Here is an 18,981-nt window from a genome sequence, read left to right on the forward strand (position 1 = left end):
TACGTGGCGAGTCACGCCGGTAATGAACACGAGAAAAAAATCGTCCCCAACGGTCCCAGAATCGTGCTGCTTGAACTGCATGAGGCAGCCAGCATGGCCGGAGCTGCATACAGAGCTGCTGCCTCGAACCGTGCAAGTTCGATTCCCGACCCCAGTAAAGATCTGCTGCCAAGTGATATCTGAAGCGGTCTCTAAAATCCTCCCTTCATCAGCACCCACTGCCCAGAATGCCAAAGTATCGTCAAAGAATAACCGCCCGTGACTGACACCGCGTGGGGGGTTCTTCATCCAGCAGTGGATTGACGTGGCTGTCAATCATTATTATGATTATGATGAAGTATACGATGTAGACACACATCATTACCGCACGCGTCATCGCTCATCTTTTCCCCGTGCAGTCACGATCCCTCTGCCGTGCGTCACTGCCGCGGCTGACGCGATGCACGCCGTGGTGGTTTGCATGTAGCGTAAGCATTGCGGATTCCTACGCACGTGATTCTGCGCTAAATGTAGTTGTTGTTTTCTACTTCTTTATCCCAAGCCAGCCAGGCCGTGCGATCGCCGCGAGTGGAATGTACAAACGTTCGTAAAATGTATTTAAACCAGGTGAGGGTTCACTGAGACGACAACACATGTCTTTTTAAAATATTTTTTTCGCTAAGGGAGAGAGAGACATGGTGTGGGTGGGGAGGGGGTAGACAAATGCATGGAGGATTGCCGGTGCTGAGACACCGAGGGAATCGATCTGACCACGGTGGAGATCGTAACCCCGCGTATGGCACAAAGCTCCCGTCGCGTTCATCATCCCCCCGTGACCTCCCCGGTGAACCCCAATCGCGTGCAGATAAAAAAATGCGTCCCGCGTTTGCCATTGGCGCCACATCAAAACGTAAGAAATGCGTGTGTTGGCCAACAGTTTTGGCAGTGGCGTTTCACAGTGTGTCTCGTTAATTTGCAGAATAAGGGTAGCCAGCCAGCTGGGCTGCTAGCTGTCAATATGCTATTGGATTTTTCATATTTTCAAATAAGTAATTTTTCCTCCGATTTTGGTCCAACAAGTTTTGGGGCCACCCTGAGATTAATTTGGCCTGGCTTTCAATAGGGTGAGTCCCTTATAGCAACGCCACTCATATTGCGTCATCTTCGCAAGAGGTAATGCATTTCAGGCGGACGGACGGAGGGACGGCGCTAATGCATTATTGCTTTCAACCTGAGCTGAAAAGCGTTAATAAAAGAGATACACCTCCCCAACCCCCCCCCCGACCCGCTCCCAACTCATCGGCTCATCACCGGAGCAGAACAGGGGCCTCGGGAGCGCCTGGCGTGGCGAAGCGACCGGTCAGCGGTGAGACGAGTGGGGTTGAGCGGAGGTTGCCGGCGCATTAGCGGGCATCAGCAGGTGCTTGCTTCTCACGTGAGTGCCCAGCCACGCCAGAGCTTAATTGGCTAAGTCCGAGTGATGAAATCCTGACAGGGGGGCCTCGCCGTGGCACCCCCTCCCTCCCTCCCTCCCTCAATGGCTTCCTTGTCCAAAACACGGGGGGGGGGGGGCGAGTTGCCGATGGCGGGAGGAAGGGGGCGGCGGTGGTCGTTGGGGATTTGAGCGAGAGTAACGGCGGGAGGTGAAACGGAGTGGGGGGGTGGGGAGCTGGTGTGGAGGGGACGTTGGTGGGCGGTGGGACGGGGGGGGGGGCAGCAGAAATTGCGGAGAAATTGGAAGGTGGTGGAAGGGGGGGGGCAGGGAGGGACGGTGCAGAGTGGGGTCCGCCGCCCCTGAGTCTCGGCACATTTTCCCGGCACGTGGCCACGCTGCTCTTGGTATTCCCACTGAGCACCATTTAGTCGCCACTGCTCCGGCAGCCCGTTCTAATTTGCCATTTATTTTTCTTTCGGGTTTTCAATCCTTACGGTTAGACCATCTTGACCCGCGGCCCTGTTTTTTGTAACGGAAAGCGGCAGCAATAATTCGGGCAGCCTGCGCTCTTCGCATGCACGCACACACAAAGACAAAGATCCCCCATGTAGCCTTTAGCAGGCTGTTGGTGCAAGGGCTGTTAGTGTGCACCTCTGAAGGCCATCACCACACCCGGAGTGGTGATGTTTACACATCACGCCAGGTACTCAGTTGAGGCTTAGCCGGCCCAGTGGAGGTCAAGAACCGGTTTAGATAATTGTCACTGTTGGTGGTCGTGAGCGGGACTCGAACTCGGGTCGACGGTTTTGCAGCACAGCGTGCTAACCGCTACACCACCGCACACGCACGCACGCGCACAGGGACGCGCACACACACATACACGCACACACACACACAAGAGAACAACCACTCCACCCGTTGATGCCAGGCATCTGCAATCTCACTGCAATTGCTCTAAACGTCTTGCCTTGTTTATTGTTTGTGTGTCTCTCTCCCCGCTGCAAACGGCAGACATAAATGAGGTGGAGGAAGGTCAGTGTGCCGCCGTCGTGTTTCCGTGCGATGTGGATGTTTAACGCGAGTTTTGTATTCGAAGGGACACATATAAGAAATTGTCTCTGCCGCTGTAGCTGAAAGCGTGGAGTTGTTGCTGCGCCGTGCGCCCTGCATGCGCGTTGTCACAGGATCCGTGTGCTGTGTACGACCGTGTGCATGTGTGTGTGTATGCGTGTGCGCACTTGCCCCAAAAGTATGTTATGGCTATACGGGGGATCTTTGTCTTTGGTGTATGCATGCACATGTGTGCGTGTGTACGCGTGCGCATGTTCCACGCATGCTGTGCCATGTTTGTGTGTGTGTAAACAGGGCATGTGCGTGCACACACACACCAGGTTATAAAAGGTTAATTATTTCATTTTCACCTCCGTTTAACACGGTTGGGTACATACGTTGCAAAATAAGTTCAACATAATACCATGCATACGTATGTACAGTGAGGGAAAAAAGTATTTGATCCCCTGCTGATTTTGTACGTTTGCCCACTGACAAAGAAATGATCAGTCTATAATTTTAATGGTAGGTTTATTTAAACAGTGAGAGACAGAATAACAACAACAAAATCCAGAAAACGCATGTCAAAATGTTATAAATTGATTTGCATTTTCATGAGGGAAATAAGTATGTGACCCCTCTGCAAAACATGACTTATACTTGGTGGCAAAACCATTGTTGGCAATCACAGAGGTCAGACGTTTATTGTAGTTGGCCACCAGGTTTGCACACATCTCAGGAGGGATTTTGTCCCACTCCTCTTTGCAGATCTTCTCCAAGTCATTAAGGTTTCGAGGCTGACGTTTGGCAACTCGAACCTTCAGCTCCCTCCACAGATTTTCTATGGGATTAAAGTCTGGAGACTGGCTAGGCCACTCTAGAACCTTCATGTGCTTCTTCTTGAGCCACTCCTTTGTTGCCTTGGCCGTGTGTTTTGGGTCATTGTCATGCTGGAATGCCCATCCACGACCCATTTTCAATGCCCTGGCTGAGGGAAGGAGGTTCTCACCCAATAGTTGACGGTACATGGCCCCGTCCATCGTCCCTTTGATGAAGTTGTCCTCTCCCCTTAACAGAAAAACACCCCCAAAGCATGTTTCCACCTCCATGTTTGACGATGGGGATGGTGTTCTTGGGGTCATAGGCAGCATTCCTCCTCCTCCAAACACGGCGAGTTGAGTTAATGCCAAAGATCTCCATTTTGGTCTCATCTGACCACAACACTTGCACCCAGTTGTCCTCTGAATCATTCAGATGTTCATTGGCAAACTTCAGACGGGCATGTATATGTGCTTTCTTGAGCAGGGGGACCTTGCGTGCATTGCAGGATTTCAGTCCTTCACGGCGTGTGTGTTACCAATTGTTTTCTTGGTGACTATGGTCCCAGCTGCCTTGAGATCATTAACAATATCCTCCCGTGTAGTTCTGGGCTGATTCCTCACCGTTCTCATGATCATTGCAACTCCATGAAGTGAGATCTTTAAGAGTGTGCTCCTAATCTCAGCTCGTTACCTGTATAAAAGACACCTGGGAGCCAGAAATCTTTCTGATTGAGAGAGGGTCAAATACTTATTTCCCTCATTTAAATGCAAATCAATTTATAACTTTTTTGACATGTGTTTTTCTGGATTTTTTTGTTGTTATTCTGTCTCTCACTGTTCAAATAAACCTACCATTAAAATTATAGGCTGATCATTTCTTTATCAGTGGGCAAACGTACAAAATCAGCAGGGGATCAAATACTTTTTTCCCTCACTGTACATACAAACAAACGAATCAATCCCCGAATCAAATTTGCAACCCTGGATTGTGCGAATTCGTCGAATCGCTCCGTGGGCGAATCTTTACAGCCCCAGCCGACGGCGCGCTCGCTTAAAACGTAATCCCTCACGCGTCCATCACTGCGTCTAATCCTCCTTCCCCATGATCCCTCTGGGTGAGCAATAAGCTCGAGTAAACAGGGGAGACCGGCGAGGTGACGTGGCGGTCAGCGAGTTGCCCTCGCCGTCTCGGCAGCTTCACGAGAGTTCAAATCCCGGTCGTGGATCGACTTGCCCCCCCCCCCCCCAATCATCCCTCCGAGGAGGGACGCTAAAGACATTAAGCGGCGCTCCACGAGGAACCCAACAGCGGCCGGTTCGACAGATCGACTCACTCGCCCCACCGTGGCAACGGGACATTTCTACCACATTTTCAAAGGGGCTGTGAACCAATTAAAATGGAGCGCCGCCTTCACCTTGCTCACTTGAACCGGAGCCGCAGCTTCGCGAGGGGAGGCTGCGGGCGGGCACGGCCGCGTGCCCTCTCCCCGTGGGAACATCTTCCGCAGCGTGGCACTCGAGGGCTGCCATCGCCTTCCCTCGAGGCACGTGCGAGGAGTTGTCGCCGCTTGCCAACGCGGGGGGAGGGCGGCGGCGGCGGCCGGGAATGACGCAACGAGCGAGTCACGTAGCTCCGCGCGGGAGTTTGCTTCTTCTTCTTCACTGCGATGTGGTACTACCAGGTGCAGCCCGTTGCTCGCAAAGCAGACCGACCGCCACGTGGCAGGCCTCCCCTGTCGCTCTTTCGTACCCAGCACTCTTACCCCAGCCCCCTCCCGCCCCCTCCCCAATTCTTTACAGTTCGTGTCATTCTCAATTTGGGGGGTCGTTAAGGCACCACGTCTCCGCAGTTCCACGGGTATTCGGTTTTTTGTCTTTTGTCGAGGACGCCCCTTTGCGTAATCATTTGTATTTTGTTTCACGTGTTCGTTGTGAGCGATCGTCGTTTATTCGGAGGCAGAGAGACAACCCTGTTAATCGGCGTACCGTGCACCATGTTTAAGTGGCGGGTAAGCTCTCTCTGTTCGTATATTTGCTGAGCGGACGTGGTTGGTGGGAACTGCACTCTGGTGGCACGCTTCAGCTGTAATGTTTATTACAGCCAGACTTGTGCAGCTTACTAAGGCCCCCGCACTGTGGCACCGTCAGATTAATGTGTTTGCTTTCTGGACCTCTTTAAACATTTTTTTTTTATGAGGCACCAGAAAAATTAAAACGTTTAAAAAGATAAACACACTCGTGTCAGTGCCGTTTAGAACCCACCAAAAATTGAAAAACTCCCAAAAACCCTCACTAAATGTTTTTTTCAAAAAAATGTGTAATCTGATGCGAGGCTGACTTTTTCCCCCTTGTGCTGTCTGCCCGTGCCTGTCTCTCTCTCTCTCTTGTGTAATTGTGAGGCAAAATAACTCGGAGCAATGTGCGCAGCTGCCAAGGTGCAAGGGTCTATTACGATCTTTGACCCCGAACACCTAAACTGCAGCTGTGGCAGCGCTGCCGCTGCGGCTATGGGAGTGTAAACTCAAAGTGTAAACTTGGGATGGAGAAGGTATTAGCCACCCCAAGCACCCCAGCGTGACTCGTCTCTTCTCACACATCTGACCGCCAGTGAGACGGCGACGACGTCACTGGGCCTCTGGCATACAAGTGCTGCCCCCCCCCCTCACGCCTCGCAAATCTAAAGCTCGCTGGGTTTTATTTCGTGGTCCAGTTGCTTTCTCCGTACGTTTGCTTTTGGGGTTTTTTTTATTTTCAAACGGCCGTGGATTGAGGTTTTACAGATTTTTTGGTTTGCGTTCTATCATCGCAGAAGTTTTTCGTCGGACTTGGCTTTGTTTTTGTTCCAAGCCTTGCCGACAAAAATGATTAAATGGATTTTTGCAAAATGGAGAGAAAGAAAATAATTGTGCCAGCTATATCAAAGGGCTTATTCAGTACCGGGTCACTAACGCAGCTGGGTTTTTTTTGTTGTTGCGGTATGCTGGAAGCATGCCCTGGAATACTTTATTGTTTTAAGACTACATCTGTGTGACTTTACAAGTGTAAAGGCACACAGATGGGTGCAATGGCACAGCAGTGGTGGGAAATGTAAAATATCTGAACCTTGCCTGGGCTTCCCTTAGATCAAGACGGCCAAAAAATGAGCACCCGGCTCATCAGCATTGGGGAGGCAAAGGCAGCTGGGGTGTGCCATGCTGCTGGCCATGCCGCCGCTCCTCCTGCACTCATTGGAGTCGTTTGGCAGGCGTGTAACCATTAATTTATTCGGCGATTTAAATTGGTGTTAATACTCACGATACGTGCCTCGAATCGTGTGTGTGTGTGTACGCGTGTAAGCAGCAAAGATTGACAACATGCACAATTCGTACGCAAATGTTACCGTTACTCTCATGGCCGCGACATGTGAAACAAACCCTCGTCAGCGACAATTTAAATATAAAGGAGGCAGAATAAACGAGACCTAAGATAAATTTCGATTTAAAGCTTTCGTGACTGCAGGGATTCATCTTCTGGGTTCTTTCGGTAAAGTCACGTAGAATGGGAATAAAATAATAAAAATAATAAGAATATTCTGTTATTATTATTATTTTTTATGATATTTTTATTATTTTTATTATTTTATTCCCATTCTACGTGACTTTACCGAAAGAACCCAGAAGGAGACCAAAGATTATTGACTATTCTATTCTGACCCCGGAATTCGTGCCAAGTCATGGGAGAGTCGAGGTTGAGCCTGTAATTTCATCATCAATAGGCGCTCGCTAACAGCAGTCGCCCCAACAGTCTGCAGCAATTAAACTTGGCCTTGGTGTGTTAGTGTGTGTGCGCGTGCGTGCGGGTGTGTGTGTGCGTGTGTGCGTTTGTGTGTGCATGCATGTGTTTGCACGGCTTCACCTCCGTTCTCACCTTGCCTTTGTCTCCCTTCCGTCCCTGCAGGTGACCTCTGTGAAGACCGCGTGAACTTCTGCACGCCCGAATTGAACCCGTGCCAGCACGACTCCAAGTGCATCATGACGCTTAAGGGATACAAGTGAGCGTTAGTGTGGGTGCCATGTCTTTGTGTGTGTGTGTGTGTGTTTAGAAGCTGTAGCGTAGCGGTTGGCGGACCGCACTACGAACCCGGCGACCCACGTTCGATTCCCACTCTTGACCAAAATCAGTGATGCGTATCTTAACTAGTCCAGGACCTCCCCTAGGTCGACTCGACCATAACGGTGTACCTGGTGTGGTGTGTAAAACATCAGCATTGGGGAGACGAAGCCGGCCGGGCGTGGTACTGGCCACCCACCCCCTCATGCGATGTGCCGGTCTTAATAGGTGCTCGCTAACAGAGCTTGCCCCAACAGTCAGTTCGGGGCTGTGTGGCGGTTCTGCTTTCTAGCGGGGGGCCATGTACCCCCAGCGCTATCACCCGTGGCTACAGTCATGGCCACAGTAGGTCGGATCTGATCCAGAGCAAGCGGTCCCACGACCCCACGCCACCGTAAATTCATTATCTGTGACCCCGGCAGTGGTTTCAGGGAGGCCCCTAATGCTAAACTAATTGGTGATTTACACGAAACTGACTGCACGGGTGCCTTTGGGGAGTTTGCTCTGTGCATGTCAGGACGTTCCGTCATCTCCGCGGCTGCAAAGTTGCACTGTTGGGATTTCCCATTCAGTGACTTATGTTTTGCAATTAGCGATTTATGTTTATTGATTTGCATTTTCGTTGAACCGTTTGTCATGAGCTGCAATTCGTGGTTTGCGGATTGGGATTCAGCACCGTGTGACGTTGCGTCCTGAAGTTCGCAGATTTGCATTCCACGTTTTTTTCGTCACTCGCTCGCTTAGCAGTTTTGCGGCATATTGTGCACTGCGCGGTTCGGGATTTGCGTTCCACAATTTTGGTCCCGTGGTCGTCCCCGTATATGAAGATCTCTCCGCCGGTGCGTGCTCGTATTTGCACGCGCCGCGTGCCGGTCGGCACGGCAACGTCCGACGTTTCCCCATCTGTGGCACTGCGGCAGCTTCCACTGTGAAATGTTGGACGTCTTTCGCAATCCCCCTCTCCCCTCCCCTTTAATTGCAATCTCATCCTCGTGATTCTACCCCCCCCCCCCCCCCGGCCTCACCACTCAAGGTGCGAGTGCGCTCCGGGCTACGTGGGTGACCACTGCGAGGTCGACTATGACGACTGTCAGGGCAGCAAGTGCCAGAACGGTGCACCCTGCGTGGACGCCGTCAACGGCTACACCTGCAACTGCCCGCAAGCCTACAGGTGTGCCACGGCGTGTCTCTCTCTCATCATCATCATCACGGTGGCTCGGAGATGTTAACTACCTCGCCTGGTCTGCAGGAGGTTGTGGGTTCGATCCCGACCCTGACGCCTGCTGTATATTTGGAGTTTGAGTGTTCTCTCTCTCTCTATCTCCCCGTGGTCGTGTGGATTAGTCTCCGGGTCCTCTGGTTTTTCCCTCCACATTAATAGTATTTGGCTACTGTTATAAATGTCCACGTGGATAAGCCACTTCGTTTGGCTATCTCTTGTGGCCAGGTCACATATGAAAAAGAGCTATATAGATCAGTGGGCCTTACCTGGTCAAATAAAAAAAATAGTTTAATGGTTTTATTTTGAGTTTGAATGCTCAGACGCTTCTTCTCGACGGGGCTTTGCGTTGCCATGTACGGTCCCCTTCCTTGAAAAGTGACGGATTGCTTGCGGTCGGACGTGGGAAGAGTTCGCTATGAGAGTTCATGAGCGCCGGCTTTCTCGACTGCCCCAGCCTCCATCCTTCTCATAGCCCAGCGGGTTTAGCAGTTTGACACTCCTCAACGTATACTGGCTGTATTACTGCCAGCGCGTGACACCTGGAGCATGAACGTTTAGTTTGTTCTCCTTCCCCCCCGCCGCACCTCCGACTAGCACGGTTGGCTACGTACGGTGTGAAATAAGTTCAACGTACACGAACACGCTTGGTAAAAGCACTTTGGGTGCCGCGAGACGCTCTGTAAATAACGACGACGATTTAAACGTTTCTCTCTGAACACCGCCGCACGCCCTCCTCTCTGCCCCTCCCCCTGTGCCCCCCCCCCGCCCTCGCGCCCCCCCCCCCCCCCGCCTGCCATCGTCCGGCACCGCCTCCCCAGCGGCCTGTTCTGCGAGGTGCCCCCGATGGTGCTGCCACGCGCCAGCGTGTGCCTGGAGCACGACTGCCAGAACGGCGCCGAGTGCATCGAGCAGCACGCGTCGCCCGTGTGCCAGTGCCTGCCGGGCTTCGAGGGCGAGCGCTGCGAGAAGCTCGTGAGCGTCAACTTCGTGCAGCGCGACGCCTACCTGCAGCTGCCCTCGCCGCGCAACCGCCTGCACACCAACATCAGCCTGCAGGTGAGGCGGGGGCGGTGGGCGGGCGAAGGGCGGGCGCCGAGGAGGGCGCCCGGCACGGACTCGTCGTCCGACAACGGCGTGTCGTCTTTGCGTGTAACGCCGATGTACACCACGCGGGAGTTTGCCGGTCAAGAAGAACGAATGCTATAATTAGGCGCGTGATGTTAGGCTCTGGGTTTGAGGAGGAGGAGGAGGAAGGTGGAAGGGTGGAGGTTGCTCCTTTTAGCACTTCCCCCTCATGCTGTTCCCGAGCTCCACAACACGTCCGTCGCCATAGCGGCGCAGTGACATCACTTGCATTGAAGTATTAAAGCATAATGTTCTACGAAATGTCATCATTAAAATCACGTTTCGTGTCCCTGCCCCACTCCCCCTCCGCTCAGGTGGCGACGGATGAGGATAACGGGATGCTGCTGTACAACGGGGAGGGAGACCACGTGGCCGTGGAGCTGTACAGGGGCCGCGTGCGAGTGACCTACGACGGGGGCAGCTCCCCCACCAGCACGCTGTACAGGTGAGGGTGATGGTGTCCAGATGAGGGCAGGGGCGGGCAGGCCGGGACGTTGGACTTGGGGGTTGAGATTTGTGGCGGCCCTCTGAAGAAACGGTAGCGGTGATCACAGCAGACAGCGCTCATCTGCTCGAGGAAAGAGAAACGGCTCGCGGAGAGGGGGGGGGCTGACGGGTTCTGGCTCACCGTCAAGCCAGATTATGACTTTTGAACACGCGGCCACGTTTAGTCACGTAGCGCTGCGTTACATCAAAACTCCGTGCAGGATACAAAATATTCAGTTTAGAAATTACTGCCTGCGTCTCGCCCCCCCCCCCTTGCAACTCCCCCCCCCCCACACGGCTCTCCGCGCAAATAAGCACGGGAGACGAGACACACGCACGCACGCTCTGAGTTAAACTGAGAGGCAGAAGGAGGAGCGTGTGGATCAGGGAACAAACGCAAATCAGAGAGAGAGAGAGAAAGACGTCGTATTGACTGGAGAGAGGGACTGATGGCCACTTGACGGGATGGACGTGTTAGCCAAAGGAAAAAGGAGAGAATTCGCCAAAGAGGACGACCATCGCAGAGATGGAGCGACAAGACCGGTTCGTGTGCAGGACTGAGGCGGACCGTAGCATCCGAGGGACGGTGAGGGAAGCAGCAGCATGGGGAGCCCTCCATCCAGCAGTTGATAGACCATGCTTCGTGGTGATGACGAACGCGAGCATTGCATGCGATGTAAGGACATTCTTTGATTATTTATATATATATAAGCCACGCAAATTAAAAGGGCCGAACATGTGTTAATAAGATTTTAGCAATTTCCATCTGCACACCACTTAGAACATTGCATGCGGGGCATTTATCTTTTTAGATTCAAATTCCCCAATCTCACCGGGTAGAGCTTTTTTGTGCGACGTACCAACCGGCTGCTGCCGTGTGTCGCTCCCGTCGAGCGAGCCACACCAGGGCACTCCTCTTACATTCACTTCAAAGGGCCCTTTCATTTATGCCCTGCCATTTTTTGTAATGGAGCTTCTTTTCGTGGCCATCAGAATTCTCGGTCGGATTGTTAGATCTCATTTAAGCACCCCCCCCCCCCCCCCGCGTTTTAAGTCTGGAATTTGCATACTCATTGATTTCATTGTAATCTTTACATAAATATATATAGATAGATGGATGGCCCTTTATACTAAACTAAAAATTTTTTTTTTACCAGGCAAAGTGCACCGAGCTATACAGCTCTTTTTCAGAAGCAACCAGGCCACAAATGATTGCTCAAAGAAGTGGCGTATCACGTGGAAATTTATAGCAGCCAAATACTACAGGCGCATGTTGATTTTTAACGTGGAGGGTAAACCGGAGGACCCGGAGAAAAATCCACGTGACCACGCAAGGTAGTTTTATATTTCCTAGCCACCGTGATGAAGATGATGAGAGACATGCAAACTCAAAATATACGGAAGTCAGGGTTGGGATCAAACCCACGACTTCCTACATTCCAGGCAAGGTAGCTAAAACCTCACCAATGTGTAACCCAGCCACGGTGAAGTATGGTTAAACAAACCCCCTTACCGACCGAGTGGGTGGAGATCTCCATCTAGCAGTGGTTTGACAAGGGCTGAAATAAATACTAATTTTAAACCGGAAATCTCATTTTTAGGGGAGACGTAGGATTAAACAATTACAGAAAAACTACATCACTCAAACACTTTGATTTTCAGGACACAGAGACCGTGGCTGTACTAAACAGAAATAATTGTCATCAATTTCATTGCGGAGAACACAAGTAGCAAAATAAATAAGGAGACAATATTCCTCCGTCAGTACGTCTCTCCAACCCAGTATATGAGCATGTATATTTGTACATTAAATAAAGTTATGTTTTGCTATGTAATTTTGCGTCAAACCAGGACACATATCTTAAAGAGAGGGCCCTTGCCTGTAATATTGGCAGTTCACCAGCATGGATTCAAGCAAGGCTGTCTCTGCTGATGAGACACCGTGTCAAAACTAACCCAGAGTTCGCTTGTTATGGATCGGTGCCATTTAAATTATACACTTCCAGAAGGCCCGTAGGGTTATTGGGTTGGATTTAAAAAAAGCTTATTTTCGTGTGGAGACAGATATATGGAGACATTGTCTGCTTAAATAATTCATAGTTTTAAATAAACTTGTATAGATGCCTCTATACGCTTAAACAGAAATTCTTAGACTTACATGAAGATACCAGCTCTTAAATTAACTTGCATAGAGTGCCATTGATTTGCGTACAATCTCATTACATTCATCGAGACCCCTATGCTCTCTCTAGCCAGGGAGAGCCCAGGAGACCATTGAGGGATCTCAGGATTAGTTCTCTGATATCCACTTTCACGGACCGTTGTCAAACACGGGGTTATAACCACTTCACCGGGAGAGTTCCTAAACGTATGTTTAACTTATTCGCACCATTCGTAGCCAACCGTGCGAACTGGAGGTTCGGTGAGCTCACTGGGGACCAAATAGCGTGAAAGCAAACAAAGGATTGCACCGTCAAAAGCACACGAGAGTGAACGCGGCTAAACTGTCTCGTGCCGTCCCAGCCTGGAGACGATAAACGATGGGCAGTTCCACACGGTGGAGCTGGTGACGCTGGAGCAGAGCCTGAAGCTGTCGGTGGACGGAGGAGTCCCCAAGAGCATCCCTGGGGCCACCAAGCCGTCGCCCATCGCCATGCACAGCCCCCTCTACTTGGGCGGTGAGCTTTCGCTACGTCGGTAGCGCCGTCACGACCAGCCCCCACGCGACGGCGCGGCAGCGCCGGTGGCGGTGGCGACAGCGTCATAGTTGCGTTGGTCCCCTATTGGGCTCAACGCTTTCACAAAGGGGCTCGTGAATGCGAACCATCGTCCAGCATCATCGCCATCGTTGTTATCGGCCCCATGACCTTTCCACGTGGCTCTACGATGCCACGATCTATTTTGTCTCTTGCGCACGAGCGGCTTTCCTCGCTCCGTCTCCGTGGCGATCGTGCTCTTCGGGGGAGCATTCACACCTCTGGGTGCCCATTCCATTACTGGTTTTGTCCATTGCCCATCTTGCACACTGAATAATCCGAAATTGTAATAAAGTTACTTTAAGCACGAATAATAATAGATTGAAATCATCTGAATTTCTGTTTGTGTGACTTCACACCTCTCATGCTTACACACTCGCACTCACATCCACACACACGCTCATACACCGACACACTCACACACCCACCCACTCACTCTCACACCCACACACACACACCAACCCACTCACACCCACCCACTCACACACCCACCCACCTACCCACACACTTGCACACCCACCCACACACACACACACCCACCCACTCACACACCCACCCACTCACTCACACACCCACCCACACACACCCACTCACACACCCACCCACCTACCCACACACTTGCACACCCACCCACACACACACCCACCCACTCACTCACACACCCACCCACTCACTCACACACCCACCCACACACACACACACACCCACTCACACACCCACCAACCCACACACTCGTACACCAACTCACACTCACAACAGGCATGCCCAACGACATCGCGGTGGCGGCCCTCATGCAGTCGGCGGTGCACAACGGCACCGGCAGCTTCCGCGGCTGCCTGCGTCGCCTCTACATCAACAGCGAGCTGCAGGACCTGGGCGAGGGGCGCGCCGGGGGCAGCGGGGGCGGCGTGCTGCCTGGCTGCCAGGCGTGCCAGCGCGCCGCCTGCCAGCACGGCACGTGCCGCCCGTCCGAGGCGCACCCGCTGGGCTACGTGTGCGACTGCCAGCCCGGCTGGGCGAGCGAGCGGTGCGACCGGCGCATTTCGGAGCCCTGCGCGGGACACAAGTGAGCGTGCCCGTCACTGCCCCCCGTCCGTCTGTCCGTGCGCTCGTTCCTTCCATCCAAGTGTGTCTGTGTCCGTCCAGCTGCCTGTCTGTTCTCACCGTTTCGTCCGTCTGCTGATTGTTTCAGATCCCTTTGCAATAAATTATACTATAAACAGACACAATGCTAATTGGGCAAGCCCACGGAATGATCTGGTTATTAGTTGTGATGATCGTTCTCACCAACTTAACAGATGGCGAGCTGAAACAGCAATAACTGGCACGTAGTTCAATGCTTGTACACCACGTGGCAATATAAGTCGTTTGGCTGTGTCGGGTGGTGGAGGGTTACACAACGAACATATTTGACCTGATCATGTGGACGGCCTCACCCCGCACACACACACACACAACAACAACAACAACAAAAACAATCTTCAATCACAACTCTGCCTTCTTCAGACAGACATTAACTCTGTCCCCGCCGCCCCCATCTCCGCACGCCTCTCGGCACGCGGGCACACAGGTGCGTGCACGGGACGTGCGTGCCCACCGACGCTCACTCCTACAGCTGCCGCTGCGAGCCGGGCTACTCCGGGGTCCTGTGCTCGCAGGCCGACCCCGAAGAGGGCGGCGGCGTCGTCGCCGGGGTCGCGGGGGACGAGTTGCACAACCCGTGCCGCGCGCTGCGCTGCAAGCACGGCCGCTGCCGCCTCTCCCCTCCCGGCAAGCCGGTCTGCGAGTGTGCCAGCGGCTACACGGGCGAGCACTGCGACCGAGGTAAACGCCGCCGTCGGCCGGTACGCGGTGCGGCCGCGCCGCGCTTGCCGTGCAACTCGTACGGTGGGGGGGAGGGGGGTGGGGGGGGAGGGGGTGTGGGGAGGGGGCGGGGGTTGGTAATGTTCTCATAGGTTCACTTTCTTTTTAAATCGTCCGCATAGAACAAAAAAATGCAGGAACGCTTGCGGGAGTGTTGTTTGCAGCATGCGTGTGCGCGAGTGTGACTGCATGTGTGTGAATACGTGAGTGTCTGCTGCGGTGAGTTAACGTCGCAACCGGGGCGACAAAGGCGGCGGGGCCCAGCGCTGCAACCCACCCCCCTCCTAGCTGCCGTGCCGGCCTTCGTAGGTGCTCGCCAACAGCACTTGCCCCAGCAGTCTGTCAAGGCTACGCGGGGGATCTTTGTTTGTGCCGGTGCGCATGTGTGCGTTCGTTTCGGAAAACTGCCGCTGTGGTCAGCGCACTGAAATAGTTTGGCCCTTCTTGTCGTCGCCCCGTTATGTAAGGCACAACTGTTGCTCGTTTATTGCAGTAATAGTTTCAGTGTATTTTTCTTAACAACAAAGGGTAACCCGTGGAACGTTTTTTTTTGCGTGCCTGGTTTTGCGATGGGCTCCTCTGATCAGACAAAACCCTCTTGGATTTGCTGGGGGCATTCGCTGTGCTTTACTCAATTCCACCTTTATGTGCGTGGAAGCCTCTGATTGTCTGTCTCTCTGTTTTGTTTCTGTTTGTTTGTTCCTTTGTTTTTGTTATTATTTATTTTGTTCTCCCCCCCTGTTTTGTTGTTTGTTTATACGTGTCTCCTTGTCCTGTTATTTTGTTGTCTGCACCTCTCCTTCCTGAAGCCAAAGTGAATAAGAGCCAGGCTAACAGCACGGACGGTCTCTCTGCCGCTAACGCCACCGCTAGCGCTAGGCCTGACACTAACCGTAGCTCTGCCTCCCTACAGGTGAGATGGGGCGAGGGGGACGGGCCAGCGTCGGTCGCAAATCTCACGACGGTTTCTCATCGACGTAGGCAGAAGAAAAAACGGATTACAAAAAAATAAGATAATCGACATCGAACTTGTTCCGCCACTCAAAACGAGTGTTTGGGCTCAGCTCGTTTCCATCAGCGGGGCCCTAAACCAGCGGTGGAATTTCCACATTCTCATGGCCGAGTGCATTCTCGCCATAGTGGAACCGATTGTCGACTTCAAACAAAGTGGTGTATACAATTTTATCGGCCCCAGGGGAAACAATGATTGGATGAGGCTACCACCGACCTGGATGTTTGAACGGTGTCTTTCTGGCTCGATATAAACCACATTGTTCAAATGCGTTCCCGTTAACCCCTTCTCTTCCGCTCCATTTGTCACTTCTTTCGTGGCTGTATTCGTGTATTTTCTGAGCCACGGTCAGCTCGGAAAGTTGAGCTGGAAACTAAGATTGTGCTCGTTATCCCCGGTTTGCGATTGATGCAGGGTCACAGTTCCATTGCGACCGTTAGAATCGAGCTTTAATCGAATCCTTACGCTCGCCGTGTTTTTTTTTACCTGTGGAAACCGTCGTCAGTTTTTTTTTGCTGCAAGCGTCTCACTTTTAATATTTGAACTCTGTCCACTAACAGCATAAACCTCTAACCCCCCCCCCCCCCCCGGATGTGGTTTCCCCGATTCTATTTCGCTCCCACTGCTTGCGTAGGTCTCATTCCCCCCTTTAAAGCGGTGACCAGCAATAACGCGCGCTAGTGGTGTTAAACCCTACCGTTGAGTCGGAGGCCGGCATGTTTCGCGAAATGCATGATTCATTTCAAAAGTAGCAGGAGTTCATATTGCCTTGAGCGAGCGAGCGCACGTTCATTATTCATGCCGTGATGTCACACTGCATCGTGAACATTCTGAAAGGTCAACAATGTTTTAATTTTAATTTTCATATTTTGAACTGAAGCGTTTTCCAGCTCGCTCTGAAGTGACCCTTTGCTGGTGCCTCGGTACCCCAAAGCGGTCCGCATTGACTCCGATCGCCACTGCAGGAATTAAAAGCTCAAATTCTAAAGCCGCTCTTGTAAATTGGGTGGGGAATTGACAACGAGAAGGGAGTGATGGCAAGGCGCGGGGGCATGCTGACCTCTTGACCTTGATTGCAAAAGCACGTCATGGTCTGTGAAATAAATAAATGTCAGGGACTATGCAGTGATGAGTCATGGACGTGGCCAGCCATCCCAGTTGAAGGGTCCTCCCGATGAAGTCTTGAGACTCAGTGAGGCTTTCCTGGAAAGGTTAATGACGAGAACAAATGAGGACACGCAGTATGTACAATTCACATATCCTCAAATGTCAACTGTTTTTTTGTATTAATCTAATATAATTTTGGGTTACCCAGGTCTCCAATGCAAAGAGCAGTAGGATCTCAGCGTATCCACTACTGGGCATACCAATGGCACCGAGTTGGGTTTAAATGGAATAATGGAATAGTAATCCAGTGGAATAGTAATCCAATTGAATAGGAATCCAATGGAATATTAATCCAATGGAATAGTAATCCAAAGAGGGGTCATTGCCTGACACATTGGACGATCACACAAAGGGTGTTTTAATAACTAAGGGACTAATGAGACAAATGTTATTTTTCAGAGAGCATTTCTTAGCATCAATATGAAGACAGACTCTATTTCTGACCCTAGTCAACCCCACTAAAGGCACACACCCGCACACACATGTCCCATTGTTCCCCGGAGCTTCGTATGGCCAGCAGCACAATTTTCCTTTTCCTCATCTTTAAAGCTACGATGATGTCACCACTGCTTTCACAGCCTCATCACTATCGACCGCCTGCCACGTATGGGGCTTCTCTCAGAGGTCTGTGCAGATGAGTCCCAGGGGGCAGGGCTCTCTTGGCTGAATTATCGAATCATCCACTAAATAAATTAATTTCCTACGACCACATTTCATCGCTCTGACCGCTAACATGTGCTTCAACTATATTATGAACTAAACTATTTTTATTTTAGCAGGTAAGGCCCACACTGAGCTATATAGTTATTTTTCAGAAGCGACCTGGCCACAGATAATAACTCAACAAAGCAGCTTATCACGTGTCAATGTATAGCAGCCCAATACTCAAAAAACATGTTAAGTCTAAATGTGGAGGGAAAAACAGGAGGGCCCGGAGAAAAAAATCCACACGACCACGGAGAGTGAGAAACGTAAACTCCAAATTATACAGCAACCGTCAGGGTCGGGATGAAACCCACGACCTCCTGTATACCAGGCGAGGTAGTTAACATCTCACCACCGTGGCGCCCAGTAGCCCAAATTCCTCGTTCGTGTGGCTTTCGAGCCACACTGAGCTTGGCTTCCCCGCCTCAGAGTCGTGGGCATTCATGTCCATGAAGTATTGTGTGCATTATCAATTGCATTATAACTTTTAATCACGACTCGCCTCTCGTAAAAAAATCAGCCTTTCAATATGCGCGACCTTGGCTGGAGTGAAAGCGTCAAATCTCTTCCTTCTGTCATCATCATAAACATGCTTACGCTCCGATTTATGGCTTTCCATCCATTTTGTGAATGTTGACATGCTTCATACTGTCGTAACTGTAATACATTTTCATTACAGTGAGGGAAAAAAGTATTTGATCCCCTGCTGATTTTGTACGTTTGCCCACTGACAAAGAAATGATCAGTCTATAATTTTAATGGTAAGTTTATTTGAACAGTGAGAGACAGAATTACAACAACAAAAAATCCAGAAAAACGCATGTCAAAAATGTTATAAATTGATTTGCATTCTAATGAGGGAAATAAGTATTTGACCCCCTCTCAATCAGAAAGATTTCTGGCTCCCAGGTGTCTTTTATACAGTTAACAAGCTGAGATTAGGAGCACACTCTTAAAGGGAGTGCTCCTAATCTCAGCTTGCTACCTGTATAAAAGACACCTGTCCACAGAAGCAATCAATCAATCAGATTCCAAACTCTCCACCATGGCCAAGACCAAAGAGCTCTCCAAGGATGTCAGGGACAAGATTGTAGACCTACACAAGGCTGGAATGGGCTACAAGACCATTGCCAAGCAGCTTGGTGAGAAGGTGACAACAAATTTTGATTTAAAGCTTTCGTGACTGCAGTAATTCATATTCTTAGTTTTTTCGGTAAAGTCACGTTGAAGAGAAACAACAAAATAACAAAATATATATAAAACAATAAAAA

At 51.2% G+C, this 18,981-nt stretch overlaps 1 protein-coding gene across 4 annotated transcripts in view; it reads left to right on the forward strand.

Annotated features, from left to right (window-relative positions):
• The window catches only part of LOC116941376 (slit homolog 2 protein-like), a 258,451-nt gene that overhangs the window by 229,200 nt on the left and 10,270 nt on the right, over positions 1-18,981 (forward strand). For 2 of the 4 annotated variants that reach the window (XM_032952435.2, XM_032952438.2), the window contains 8 exons: positions 2,426-2,446; positions 7,222-7,315; positions 8,408-8,545; positions 9,415-9,652; positions 10,036-10,166; positions 12,731-12,885; positions 13,723-14,029; positions 14,534-14,787. In XM_032952435.2, the coding sequence (XP_032808326.2) occupies positions 2,426-2,446; positions 7,222-7,315; positions 8,408-8,545; positions 9,415-9,652; positions 10,036-10,166; positions 12,731-12,885; positions 13,723-14,029; positions 14,534-14,787 (1,338 nt within the window). Of the gene's footprint in view, positions 1-2,425; positions 2,447-7,221; positions 7,316-8,407; positions 8,546-9,414; positions 9,653-10,035; positions 10,167-12,730; positions 12,886-13,722; positions 14,030-14,533; positions 14,788-15,635; positions 15,740-18,981 lie in introns of all 4 variants that reach the window. The other 2 variants (XM_032952437.2, XM_032952436.2) reach the window with 2 other exon arrangements.

This window comes from Petromyzon marinus, chromosome 11 (assembly GCF_048934315.1).
Source record: "Petromyzon marinus isolate PM22_M1 ecotype Great Lakes invasive population chromosome 11, UKy_Petmar_22M1.pri1.0, whole genome shotgun sequence".
In the NCBI taxonomy this organism is placed as follows: Eukaryota; Metazoa; Chordata; class Hyperoartia; order Petromyzontiformes; family Petromyzontidae; genus Petromyzon; species Petromyzon marinus.